We start from the raw sequence: 15,223 nt of genomic DNA, 5'->3' as shown, positions 1-15,223 counted from the left end.
TCATACATAATTTCATATATGTGTTCATTTGTTTTTAAAAGAACTATAAAACAAAGATTATTAAAAATCATAAAAATCCCTTTCCTTTCCATCACATTAACCATTTTTAGTAATTCCTCTAAATATAAAAAGTCTCATCCATAAAAAAATATAAAATGAACAAGCAACCAACAAATGAGATCAGATCACTTGTCCATGTAAATACTTCTGTGTTCTCTGAGACTCTGAGAAGTAGACTGCACAATTCACCACAGGCTTTGGTGACTGTCCAGACACAAGAAGGAAGAGCAAACTTTGCTCCTATCAAGGATGATGACTTACAGTCCCAGTCCAACATTTGGTGTTTCTTCTTTCACTCACAGGCCACAAACACACTAACTTAATATCCAGAATACCATGGTCCTTTTTAAGAAAAATTGATCCCTTCTCAAGAATGTCATCATGAAAAAAATTCCTTTAGAACTTTTATAGTTTTCCAGAAAAGCAGTGTATTCCTAGTTTGGACATGCATTTTTCATCTTTTCCAAGGGTAGTATAAACATTGTGCAAATTATACACCATAGTTGCTCTGGGATCTTATAAAACTGCAACATCATCAGGTAGCAAGCACATCATCCAAACAGATTGTTAGAGGACTAAAATGGCTTTAGAGTGAAAATAGGCACCGACTGATCACTGTGAAGAGTTCCCTAATTCAAATGTGTGCCTTACAAATAAACCAGGTATACAGCCAAACTGCTGGCTTCTCTCTGCTTTTGGTGGATGAAGGTCCTCAAAGTTCCTCTCAGCACAGTCTGTCTAGAACAACTGACAGAAGAATGCTAGTCTGATTCTCACTCTTGCCAGAGTATCTCTTTCACTCAGGAAAGCTATTTCCTATCCTGGGAACAAGTGTAGACACGTATGTACGCAAGTGATTTTCTGAGACTACAGAAAGTAAAATTTCCCACATCCCTATCTATAATTTAATTCCAACTTTCCCATTGAACTAACAGAATATTTTTATAGTGCCACTCCTGTCCTAACCATGTTATAAAAATAGTTTCTATGTGGAATTGTGGAAAATTCACTCTAAATGTCAGTGTCAACCTACTTGATAACCCTTGGGATGAAGTCTGTTAGCACAGTTCATGCACTATATAATATTTAATTTAAAAATATTTAAAGTGGCTCATAATCCCATTATACAGAAATTCCTATTACTATGTTTTTTTAAGTAATATATCCACAGGTTACAAAATTTAAACAGCACAGAAAAGCACAAAATAAAAAATAAAACTTTTTTCTACTCCTAGACTGATGATTCCCAACCACTTCTACTGCTTTCTCCTCTCTGAAGAGAATCAGCATCAAAAGATTCTTGAGAACAGAAAGGAAAACAATTATTCATACACCTAAGTACTTTCCTTTTGGTGACTTTCCTGTCAGATACATCAATCAACAGGAAAGATTCATCAGATTTGAGAAGCTTGGCAGTCTTTTTGATTATAGCATTACTGGTTCATTCCTTACCATTGCATCCCTGTTGCTGTTGCTACTTTCTTGCATTTAGTGATGATGGAGTAATTCTTTTCCTTTCCCCCTCCATTTCTGTGGATTTGAGGACTGAAACTGCATGGTTCTAAAAAATATGACATAATTGAAAGAGCTCTGGACTGAGTCAGAAGACCTAAGTTCTTTTGTTTCTGACACTTACAGCATGTAATCTTAGTTACTCGTTCCTTTCTCTTAGCTTTGAAAGATATAAAGTCTTATGTAAATATACAGTGGCAGAAGTAGCAGTGATAAACTATCATTCTTTTCAGAGAATTTCAACTTCTTTACAAATTAGCCTTATAAATATTAATCTCTGACATATTCTTCCTTTCCCTCCCTGTAATAATTCAACTTTCTATATTTCTATTTCCTTAATTCTTCTGACTTGTCAGATTTCCATTCCCCCTAATAAGCAATGTAATCCTTCTTTAAATTAAAAAATATATATATATATAAATTCTTGACACTAAACTATTTCTGAATTTCTTACCACTTTACATTTTTAGAAATGTTACCTTTCTAGGGACTTTTGTTATATAATGCATTTTTATTGTTTGATAAGGCAGTACAGCAAAGTGGCTAAGGGGTGGACTCTGCAGCAAGACTCCTTGGGAGTGAATCCTGCATGATCTGAGGCAAGTTTCTTAAGCTTTCCATGGTTTTCCCCCACCTATAAAATGGAAATAATAAAAGTACTTACCTATTTTAGAGGATTATATGCAATGAATCAATACAAAGTACTTAGAATAGATCTTGGCTCATAGTAGGCACTCAATAAATGTTATTACTGATATCTGAAAATTTTTATATTTTGAATATCACATCCAAAATTTTGTTAGTATAATCACTGAAGTCCATGATACTGACAAACCACAAAATCCAAAAATCCCTTTTGAATTATCGAAACCTAAATTATATCCAGTACTATGTTACTATTATGCCATACTATATCCTAAAGTTTCCAAACAGGTAACCTATAAATGGTATATAAGATGACTTTGCACAAAATGAAATGCTCCATTCCCCACAATATTTAACCTACTTATAGTAACTTTATACTGCTGCTGTACAAACCCAAATTTTTATACCCAGCTTATGCCCAGCCCTCTTCAAGTGACAATATTACTTTGGGAGTTGCCCTGATACATTTGTTTTTTATTCTTACTCAAAATGGTAATTTTTTTTAATCAAGTACTGACTACCATTTCTCTGAATTTTAAGAGTTCATATACCCTCAAATGTCCTAAGGCAACTTAAGCTCATATCTAAAACTTACTATATCATCATCCCCCTAAAAACTATTTTTCTTCCTACATTTTTAATCTCACCTAATAGTATCATCCCCCTACTCCCCATCTCTCAAGTTCTGAGGACTTCAACACCTAGAACACTTCTTGGATCACCTATACTATCTTATCCTTACCACCCCTGACTGACTAGGTGCCCAAGCCCAGGCCCCCATCATTTTTCACCTGGTCTATTACAATGGCCTTCTAAAGTGATTTCCCTGACACTAATCTTGTCCCACTAAAACTATCCTCTTCTCTGCCTCTAGAGTGATCTCCCTAAAATTACAATCCAGCCATGACATGTCAATGCTCAAAACTCTCCAGTGACTCCTCACTGCTTTCAGGATAAAGATTGAGCATGTTCTCAGGGCATTATAGGGCCCTCTATGACCTATTCTCTATCAATCTAGTTCCTTTCTCCTTTCTCTACTGAATAAACATGTTTCTAATGTTCACATTGTTCTCTCTTCCTAGAATAGTCTTACCCATTATGCAAGACACGGTTTATCAGTTAATCTGTCCATGAAGCTTTCCCTTTCATGGCTTCTTGTGGCTGGGCTAATTAACTCCTCTGTGCATATCTATATAATATATTGAAGTAATCTGTTCATGTCCTCCCCATTAAACTGAAAGCCTTGAGGACAGGGATCAAGTCTCATTCATCTTTGTAACCTCAGCACCTAATTTAATACTTAACAAATGCTTGCTAAACTGAAATGAGTTAAAAGTCACACAGAGTTCCAAAATAAATTCTAGTGATAAGTTATCTCAATATAAGGTAAAAGGGCAATGCCTAAAAGAGGGTTCTAGTCACTAACAGCAGTGTCTGAGTTATTCTGTCAAAAAGCAACACACCTAGGTTTGTCATAACATTGTTCTCCTTAGCATCCAGAGCTCCATATTCGTAATTTCAATTCTTATCCCTGTTAGCAAGCTGCAATATCTTAACCACACCGACTTTTGACCCCTATGTCTGAAGTGAACAACTGTTCTAAAGGGCTGAAGTAATCTACTGATGGACAGAGTTGTTGACAGGCTGATCTGTAAAGAGACACCATTAAGCCCTTACTTTTTTCAAACTGGACTTGTTGGCACAGCTGTTAAGGTCTTAACATGAGAAACAGCATATGTTGTTGAATAGCACAGAGGGCAAAAGGACAAAACCTGATTTTCCTGCCTAGCTAAGGTGGAAGCTTAGTTAAGATTATCAAAATACATTTTACTTAAAATGCACCTATAAAAATTTGCATTACTCTCCTCTTAAATGTTGCAATTCTTCATTAGTTACCAATGCGCATACTTTACTTCTGAATGACTGCGCCAAATGCTGAAAGTGCTGAGGGCCTTCCACTACACCTCTAGCAGCCAAATTACAAGAGGCACAGAGAAGACCCTATTCTGATGGCTAAACATAAGATCTTTTTGTTGTTCCTAAGAACCTCTCTTGCATCCAAGTAGAGACTAGACCTGTGACTGCACAGCTTGCTTCATTTAACACTGACATGACTTTTCAGTAAAGCTAATGTTAGGAGTTTGCATAATTTTCAGTTTCCATTTCACTTCAATTCCAATATTATTTGCTGAGTGCCTAAAATGTGCCAGACTTTGTGCTAAGAGATGGATGTAGAAAAAGGAAGAGGTCATAGTCTCAGGAGAAATCAATGCAATGCCTAACCAACGTGGGGCTTTGCACTTGCTCTAAACTAGTACTAATTTGGAGCCCCACAAAAAAGGACTGACATGACAGTAACTGGCCAAGTTTGCCAGTCCAGCTCAGATGAGCCCTGGCTAAGACAGCCTCAGCCTCCTTTAATATGACCAACTTTCATCCTGCAACTAAAAACTTCCTATTAGCTGCAAATAATAGTTCATCAAAAGATAGACAAGAGTTGTAGCATGACAAAATCAAAAGGCATTTGCAATAAGTTCAATCACTAATAATATTATTCTTATGTACATGAATACTGCTAACAACTTCTTACATTTACATTATATATAAATCCATGACATTTTATATATACACACACACATATAGTTTTTTTCCCTGATTATAAAAGTAATACATGTTCCTTCTACAAAATTTAGAAATTATAGAAGAAAATAACAATCACTATAAACACTATCAGTCTAAGATTGTTGAAATATTATTAATATTTTGGTATCTATTAAATCAGTCTTATTATTTTAACCAAAGTTAGTCTTGTATCATACAAAGTTTGTGTAAATTGGCTTTCTACTTAATAATACATGATAAACATTTTCTTGTATCATTATTCTTTTATAGTTTTTGTGGCAGTAGATGAATATTAATGCAAATTGCCAATTTTTTCACAAGTATACAGTCTAGAAATAGTATTTAGTTAAAGACAGTTTTGATGCTTCTGATACATACTGTCAAACTGCCTTGAGCTGTTTCAAATTAAGACATTACTAGAGCTTTGCTTAGACTGAGACAAAGTTCTAAAGTTCACAATCTTCACCATGTCTTGAGACTATTTCTCCAATCGATACTATTCTATCTTAGACAAAGTTTCTTTTGGTTAACTTCTTATTAAAACTTTATGACAATCAGATCTAGAAAAAATAGAAACTGTACATCTATAGATTAATAGAATAACATATATATCAATTTGCCTACCACATAGTTAATAAAAGTATCTCTAAAATGCTTAAAAGGGAGATTCTAGGAAGTACTAAAACAAATTTCCTTTTTTTTTCTAAAGCTCATATAAATCGAGATAAATCAAAACTGCTAAACTCAATTCTGCAAAATATATGTAGTCTTATACAGTATATTCTTAATATCTGTACTAAAAGGCAAAAATCTAAAAATTATCAACTAATACTTGCAAAATATTATAGTTTACAAAGCCTTTACACATCAAGTTTCATCCTAACAAGCTTTAAAATGGCATTACTTTTATTACAGTCATTTTTTAACACATGAAAAAACAGGCAGAATGATTAAGTGACTTGCCTAAGGTCACATGCCTAATAAACGGCAAGAACAGAATTCAATCAGGACTCCAGACTCTCAATACGGTGCCCTTCCTGTTTCCGTCCTGCTTTCCATAAATCATAGATGATCCAATCTTTCCCTGTGTTTAGCCTCAGATAAAAAAAAATTAACAGATTTATTTTCTTAATGTTATTTATTTCAGCCAATAGTAAAATAAATTTGCATTCCCTGAGTATACACACTGACAGTGGGTGAGCCAACTAATCCAACTGCTGATAGCAGACAGATGCCAGCTTAAGGTTAACACTTTTTTCTTGTATAAATCCAGACACAGAGAAACATATTTGGCTGAGTATAACTCAATTTGTAATTTTTCCAAAGAAAACAAACATTATAACTACCAGAAATGTTTTTCCTTCAAATATACTACTGTGAAGATAACAACTGAGAAAAACATTAAATATCTTTAAAATAAACTCTATTCTCTCCTTTTAAAAAAATACACATATATACTCAAAAATAAATATTTTCTTCCATTTCTTCCTTCTACCCACTAAACCCCCAACTACCTCTAACAATGAAAGAATAAAAAATTAACAATAAATGGTTTTTGATATTGGTGATTTTTAACTTTTACAAAGCTATCAATTGTCATTAATTTAGCATTATCTTTAACATACTGGTTAATTATAGTTTGTGTGATTTAATTAAGTCACTTTAAGAAACTTAGTTTTATTTTAGCAAGGTCTGCACACATCTGCCTTCCTCTATAGTTCCTTAGGAGAAGAGATGACGTCTTATTGATTATTCTATTATCCATTGGCCTTATTATATGATAGTCATTCAATAAGCATTTGTTGCACTTAATTCAATTAATGTAGTAGAAATACATAAAATACATCGAAGTCTAATAGTTAACAAACATTTATTAGCCTATGTATTGCATACGTTTTACTTCTCTAAAATCAAGATTCAACTTTAATTATATTTGGGAACTGTTTTTTTCTTTCATTGTGGGTACATAAAGTAATGCTGTGCCTTTCAATCTTCGGCATCTTAGATTCAATGAATAAAGTCTTCATAAAAATACACATTGAGAACATTTTTCTCCCGCTATTACATGAGTAAATGCAAAGTGCTAATCATGGATCTCTATAGCTACGTAAAGATGTGAGGGGCTATCCCCTATAGATGGCTCCCCTGCTCTAACAAATCAGTGTGTTAGGCCTAAAAGAGCCAGAATTTCATCTTATTTACCGTTGTATTTCTAGCATATAATCCCTAGCGGCTCAATAAAGATGAGCTAAATAAATAAAAACATTTGGCTTGGGGGAAAGGAATGATTGGATGACAGGGGATAAGCCATGCTGTAAAGGAAGAAAACAAATTATAAAGATAACATGACTTAAAGAAATAAAAAGAAAGAAATATATTTATCATTCCAATATTTAAAGATTATAGATCTACAATCCACTTATGATTCATACAGTATTTACCTAAATGTGTTCTATGGAATACTAGTTTTATAGGATATTAATTGGAATTGTTACCTAAATTAAATAGATTTTCCAGGCAAATAAATTTGGGGAAATTGATAAAACAGTGTTAACCAACTTCTTCACCTGCAAGTTTTGTCAGTACATTTAACATTCTGCTATCATTGTGGATTTCCAATACAGGGATAGAGTATGTATTTTCCAAATTTATTTGCCACAGAAACCCTTTTTGGGAATCCCCCTGGGAGACTAGCACTCCACAGAAAGACTTCAGGTAATCCCTATACAGAATCTTCAAAGCAGCTCTACACAGATGACAGCTACAAAATGTTATGAGCTAAGTAACTGATAACAAAATAATAACTGATAACAGAAATAACAAAGAGCAAATTATCTAAAGCATTCTTATTGCATACACAGAATTTTATAATTCCAGTGGAGGAAAGTAAAGGAAGACAAAGAAACTGTCCTAGGGGGAGGGTATAAAGCTCAGTGGTAGAGTGCAAGCTTAGCATGCATGAGGTCCTGGGTTTAATCCCCAGTACCTTCATAGAAAAGTAGATAAATAAATAAACCTAATTACCCCCAGAAAGAGATTGTCCTATAAAAGGGGGTTAAAGATTATAGTGTTCATGTACTTAAGTTCACTTGATTAGGTAAATAACCCTGGTATATCTGACTAAATGGTACACTAAAATTCCAGTGTACCAGTACCTGAAAGAATCATGATATAACCAAATTATTTGACATACCATACATTTTCTCATTAATACAACTCATGAAATAGAAGGATTCATAGAAGAGACAGTAAAATTGAACAACAGAATTCAAACAATTGGCACAAAATTATTTTGGAGCAAGAAACAGAATTTCTCTCTTATATGTTCTAAATTAATAAAGTCTAGATGAAGAACATACTACAACAGAAGGTATTACAGTCATCATCTACCCTTTTTGAACAGAAGAAGACAAGCAAATGCAATTAGGTTCAAACAAATGAGAAAAGTTAGAAACATTATACAGTCTTTATAAGTCCTGGTATCAGAGACTCCTCCCAAGCACTACTACTTACTGCTAGGGCATTACATTTAGATTTGCTGGTGTGTTGGTGATAATAATAATAATAATCATTCTAACTAGTCTGTGACCTCATCCTAATTAGTAGCTTAACTTCTCTATAACTTACTCTATAGAATAAAAGGGTTGACTCAAGTAATCTTGAAGTTTTCATCCATTTCTAAAATTCTACCAAAAGAGAGGCAAACTTACAAACATGTTGAACTTCTACTGAAGCTTTTGCCATAATTTTTGAGTTCTAAATCTTGGGTAACAAAGTTTTGTCTTTACAGTGAATACCCTTATGAATACTTTGATAATCTTACGTGGACACCATTAGGTGAAGATTTTAAAAGGTTGAAGAATACATATTTTAAATTATTTCAACAGGTATTTATCTATAACACCCTTGTTCTAGAAAGATTTTTAACCTGAATATATAGTAACAGGGAATGAATAAATTGTCATATTCACACAATGAAACACCATACAGCAACTAAAATTCAAAAACTAGATCTAATAATTTTAGCAACATGGATAAACTTTGAAAATATGTAATTGAGTGAAAAAAGCAAGTTATACAATGATAGATATCACAAGATGTCCTTTATATAACATTTTTAAAAACACAAATATATTACAGTGCCAAGGGCACTTCCATGCCCATGTAATTTTTTCTTCCATTATAAAACAATGAAATTAGAACATCCTCTAACACTATATACAAAAATAAGCTCAAAATGGATTAAAGACCTAAATATAAGACCAGAAACCATAAAACATAAGCAGAACACCCTTTGATATAAATTGTGGCAATATTTTTTTGGATCTGTCTCCTAAAGTAAAGGAAATAAAAGAAAAAATAAACAAATGGGACCTAATTAAAGTTAAAAGCTTTTGAGCAACAAAGGAAACCACTGACAAAACAAAAAGACAACCTACTAAATGGGAGAAAATATTTTTAAATGATATGACCTGTAAAGGATTAATATCCAACATATATAAACACCTTATACAACTCAACAACAACAACAAAAAACCCGATTAAAAAATGAGCAGAAAATCTGAATAGCCATTTTTGCAAAGAGGAAATGCAGATAGCCAACAGAAAAGTGAAAAGATGCTCAACATTGCTAATCATCAGGGAAATGCAAATCAAACCTCAATGAGATGTCACCTCACACCTGTTAGAGTGGCTATTATCAAAAAAACCACTAATGTTGGCAAGGATGTGGAGCAAGGGAACTCTCGTACACTGTTGGTAGGAATGCAAATTGGCTGATGCAGCCACTGTGGAAAACAGTATGGAGGTTTCTCAAAAAACTAAAAATTGAACCACCATATGACCCAGCAATTCTACTCCTGGATATATATCTGAAAAAAATAAAAACACTAATTCAAAAAGATACATGCACCCCAGTATTCACAGCAGCATTATTTTCAATTGTCAAGATATGGACTGAACCTAAGTGTCCATCAACAGATGAATAGATAAAGAAGATGTGGTGTATATATATATACATTGGCATACTACTTAACCATAAAAAAGAAAGAAAATTTGACATTTGCAGCAACATGGATGAACTTAGAGGATATTATGCTACATGAAATAAGTCAGAGAAAGACAAATCCTGTATGATATAACTTATATGTGGAATCTAAAAAACACAACTAAATATAACAAAAAACAGACAAACTGGTAGTTACTAGTGGGGAGTGGGGGCAATAAGGGGTAAGGGATTAAGAGGTACAAACTATTAGGTATAAAATAAGCTATAAAGATATAATGTACAACATAGAAATATAGCCAATATTTTATAATAGCTAAAAATGAAGTATAACCTTTAAAAATTGTGAATCACTATTAAAAAAGCTATGAATCACCATATTGCCCACCTATAACTTATATAATCTTGTACATCAACTATACTTAAATTTAAAAAATATTACATTTAATAAATAAAGCAAAATGTTAATACTTGTTCATTCCAGGAAATAGGTAAAAGGTTTTTTATTATATTATTCTTATTTTTATTTTTTCTTGAAATATTTAATAATTTTTAAATGATACAAAATTTTAGTATCTTACTTCTTATATGTATATATTCACATAAAATATGTGGATAAGGAAAACAATAGAAGAATAAGAATAAAGCCAGCAGTGAGATTAGTCCACAAAATTTATGTCATAAATTGTGTGTGTGTGTGTGTGTGTGCTAGAGTTAGCTCACAAATCTTTCAATAAGGGCAAAATGAATTAAACAATTTATTATTTTTAAAATCTATTAAAATATGCCAGAAATATTGGAGATTTAGACATTCAAAGCATATTACAGTAAATTTGGCAACACAAAAGACAGAAGAACTGGAGAAAATATTAAAGAGTAAATCTGACTTAAGTGGTTCATTCATTTATTCCTGAAAGATAGAAGCAAAATAACAGACAAAAAGAAAAAGACTATATTCTGAGAATAGTATGTATGACAGTATTTTAGAAAGTAGGCATTTTAAGGCTGAAGAGAATGTAATTCAAATCAATCTTGTTAAGGAAAGAATTCAAATCAATTTTGTTATGGACACTGTAGAAATAAAATCTAAAGATTCAAAATATAAAAGCCTTTATGATTTATCTGGGTGACACACACACACATACACACCAAGGGACACATATAATAAAATACTTGGTTGATAAGCTATTTTCCAACAAGCCAAAATAAAAAAAACCAAGTAAGAATTTGAAGGCAAACCTACTTATATTATGAAGTGGTAGATAATTAGGAAAGCCTCCTTTAAAAACTTAAATTGAAGTCAGTCAAAATATAGAGAGATATATTTAAGGTTCAGATGGCTTCAGTGTTTCACAGTATGAAAGGGTGAAACTATTGGGGAGAAACCACAGGTGGATTTTTGCAAGCCGGTATGACTAAGCAAAGTAGCAAAGAAATGGCATTGTGGACAAATAAAAGGATATTTCAACTGAAGAAAAATATTCCTAATTGTAGGAAGTCTCCCCAGCTAATGATTGGCACGTATAGCACTCAGCCAACTGCACGTGTTAACAACAGATAACAGTAGAGCAGAACTGAAATAGAACTGTTAGTCCCAACTCCCATGTGTTCCAGGTAAAGCTCTCCCTGGTCTCATCTTTGGGCTGACTTCAAGCCTCTCTCCCAGGGAACAGCTTTGAAGAACAATACTTACATAGCTATATTCAGTAAACTATTTGGGTTCTTTTTAAAGTTTTTTCACCTTTTAATATTATTGATCAAAATAATTAATGATTTTAGATCCAGCAGGAACTTTATATTAATAAAAATATAAATGAATCTAGGCATAGATCTTGTATCTTTCACACCAAAAAAACCTAACTCAAAGTGGATCATAAATCTATAACATAAACCACAAAGCTATAAAAAATTTCTAGATGATAACACAGAAGAAAAACTAAGTGACCTTGGGTTTGGCAATAACTTTTTAGATACAATAACAAAAGCACAATCCATGAAATAAAAACTGACAAGTTTGCTCCATTAAAATTAAAAACTACTTTGCATAAGACATTGTCAAGAGAATAAAAAAGACAAGCCACAGACTTGGAGAAAGTAACTGCAAAATACGTATCTGATAAAGAACATGTGTCCAAGATTTCTAAAGAACTCTAAAAACTCAAAAATAAAAAAAAGAACCACTCAATTTTAAAATTGATTGTTAAAAAAGATTTGAACAGACATCTCACCGAAGAAGATATACAGGTAGCAACTGAGCATATGAAAAAAATGCTCAACATTATATGTCATTAGGGAAGTGCCAATTAAATGAGATATCATTATTTATCTACTAGAATGGCTAAAATCCAAAACACTGACAATACCAAATCCTGAGGAGGATGTGACGACACAGGAACTCTCATTCTTTGCTGGTGGAAATGCAAAATGGTACAGCCACTATGGAAAACAGTTGGGAAATTATTACAAAGCTAAACATAAGATTACCACATAATCTAGCAATCATGCTCCTAATTATTTATCCAAATGAGTTGAAAGCTGCACACAAATGTTTACAGCAGCTTTATTCATAACTGCCCCAAACTGGAAGCAACCAAGATGTCCTTCAAAAGGCAAACATAAACTATAGTATATCTGTACAACGGAATATTATTCAGCAATAAAAAGAAAAGAGCTATCAAGTCATGAAAAAACATAGAGGGGTTTAAATGGACATTTTTAAGTGGAAGAAGCCAGGCTGAAAAGCTACATACTGTATGATTCCAACCACATGATACTCTGAAAAAGGCAAAACTACGGAGACAGTAAAAAGATTAGTGGTTACCCAGGGTTCAGGAAGAAAGAGCCAAGTATGAATAGGTGGGGCACAGAGGATTTTTAGGGTGGTGAAACTATTCTGTATGCACTGCAATGGTAGATACATGACATTATGTATTTATCAAAACCCATAGAATGTACAATATAAGAGTGAACAGTAATGCAAAGCATGTAAGTTAAGAAAAAAAGAAAAAAATCTATTCCAATTCCCCTCATTTTACAGCTCAAGACTCTAAGACATAGAAAAAATCAAGAGACTTGCCAAAAGTTACACAGAAGAAGAAGAGCTCAGGCCACAGCTGCAATCTGTTATTATGAATAAAGTTCAAAAATAGGGCTGTGATAGATTTTGAGAGTTGTTAACTCAATCCAGCCCTGTTAACACTGGAGCTGGGGAACCATTAAAGTTAAGACCTCTGAGGCTTTCTGACACTGTGAAACATTGAACACAATGAGGATACAAAGAATAAAGTATTCAGTTTAAATTACGATTTTCTCATTTTAAACACAGGTGTAAAGAAGAGGCTAAACAACTGGAGCTGATGAGATGGTTCCTCAAGAAAGCAGAAAGCTTTCTTCAGGGAAGGCACAATGAACATTTGAGCTCTAACTTAGTATTTGAGTTCTATACTTGGGATTCTCCCGATCCCTCCCCCACTCCCCAAAAAATCTGCAATGAGAAAAAAGCTACTACACTAACAGATCTTTAACAGGAGGCAGACAGGCATGGTTTCTAGTCCTGGCTCTGCCATTTACTAGCTATGTGTTTTAAGGAAAGTTTTTTAAACTCTCTGGGCCTCAGCTTCCTTATCTATAAAAAATGGGGATAATAATATCTACTTCATAGGGTTACTGTGAAGCTTAAAAAAATCCATGTAAATCACCTGGCATAAGAAACAGGCACAGAATAAATATACTGTGTATATTAACTATTAATATGTTAATTCTAAACCATTAAATTGTGTGTGTGTGTGTGTGTAAGCAGATGTCTCAAAACTTTATAGAATTAGATAGGACACAGGAAAACAAACAACTATACAGAGGAAACGGTACTAAGCATTTAAGAGCGTTACGTATAATATTTTATGGAGTCTTCTTTACAAGCCTATGAAGTAGGTGGTCAGCCAGGAGGTCAAGTACTTTGGGAGCATCTACCATGTGTGAGTCACTGTTTGAGGCACTGGGAGCACAGCGGTAAACAAGACAGAGTCCTTGCTCTCAAGGAGCTCATATTCTCATGCAGAAGAACACCCAATAAGCATGAAATAATCAAACATAATTCAAGTTGATAACTGAATTGCTGTGAAGAAGATTAAGGGTAATAGGTGGTCTGCTTTAGCTATAATGGTCAGGGAAGATCTCTCTGAAGACAGGAATTTTAAGATGAGTCCAAAACAGTAAGGAAGGCAGCCATGTGAAAATATTATGTAATACCACGGCAAGTAAAAAAACAGCATATGCCAAGATCCTAAATTTGGTATATACAAAGATCAGAAATACAACAATGAAAAATAATATGTACTGTATTTTATAGATGAATAAAATGGGATTTTAGAAAGGTTAGCAATCTGCATAAGGTAAACGGCAAAAGCATGGATTTGAAGGTCTGACTCCACAGCCAGGGGTCTCATGGAAATGTTAAGCCGCTTCTTCTCAAGTTAGCAAAACCTCTCAATCTGTTCTCAGCCAGTCAACAATCCTGTTTCCCAAACAGTCTTCTAAAATGTACTATGACAATTTACCAACCTAAAGAGTTCTTCTAAATTCCAAAATATTTATTTGCTTTATTTGTTGCTGCAAAAATAAGGCAGATATTATAAAAACAAGAACTCTGAGTTAAACAGGGTAAAACTATATCACATTAAATAAAATTTTGTGTGATTGGTAATTATATTTTCTTGAACTATACATTCTTTAAACTTTTATCATACTGATATGTTACAGATGAAATACAATGTTTTTTAATAATTTCTAAAACAAAGCTGGACATGGAGTCCTGGCTCAGAAATACAGTAATATTTCATTTTGCTGTTTAATGAAAATAAAATTATAATTGCCATATTTTCACTTATGGTAACTTTCCCCAATTAAGAAGCCTAAAATGCAAAATATTATTAAAGCTATGTTGTAAATTTGAGAAAGAAGAATTATAATTCAAGGATCTCATTATAAAATCTTAGAGAATACTAACAATTGTAGGATTATAAAAAATTAACACTTTTCAGTTCAACTATAAATCACTTTACAAATATTTCATTAATGTCAATCAAACTGCAGGAAAGATGATCATTTTAAAAGATACTGTTCCTTGAGTGCCAGGTGCTAATCTAAAAACTTTATATACACTATCATATTAAATCTTCACAACAGTCCTGAGAAGGTAGGGACTATCCTCCTCTTACAGGTAAGAAAACTAAGGCTATTTCATCTCCCACATTCAAAGGTTAAACAACTGGCCAAATTCATACTGCCAGGAAGAAGTGAAGTTGGGATTCAAACCCAAAAGACTGTGACTCTGAGGTCCATGCTCTCTTACTATCTGAGTCTATAGCTACATCTCACATC

General features: G+C 33.1%; 1 protein-coding gene across 5 annotated transcripts in view; it reads right to left on the bottom strand.

Moving 5' to 3' along the window:
* CEP57L1 (centrosomal protein 57 like 1) overlaps positions 1-15,223 on the bottom strand; it is a 58,440-nt gene that overhangs the window by 36,715 nt on the left and 6,502 nt on the right. For 2 of the 5 annotated variants that reach the window (XR_004321882.1, XM_032484671.1), the window contains exon 2: positions 1,513-1,621. The exons of 1 other annotated variant lie outside the window; for it this stretch is intronic. Coding sequence is in view for 2 of the 4 variants with exons in the window: in XM_032484671.1 (XP_032340562.1) it covers positions 1,513-1,548 (36 nt within the window). In the remaining 2 variants the exon portion in view is untranslated. Of the gene's footprint in view, positions 1-1,512; positions 1,622-5,802; positions 5,935-15,223 lie in introns of all 5 variants that reach the window. 2 more of the 5 variants (XM_032484672.1, XM_032484673.1) reach the window with 2 other exon arrangements.

Source organism: Camelus ferus, chromosome 8, assembly GCF_009834535.1.
Source record: "Camelus ferus isolate YT-003-E chromosome 8, BCGSAC_Cfer_1.0, whole genome shotgun sequence".
Taxonomy (NCBI): Eukaryota; Metazoa; Chordata; class Mammalia; order Artiodactyla; family Camelidae; genus Camelus; species Camelus ferus.
Note: the sequence above shows the minus strand (reverse complement) of the source record. Positions and strands in the feature narration are given on the sequence as shown.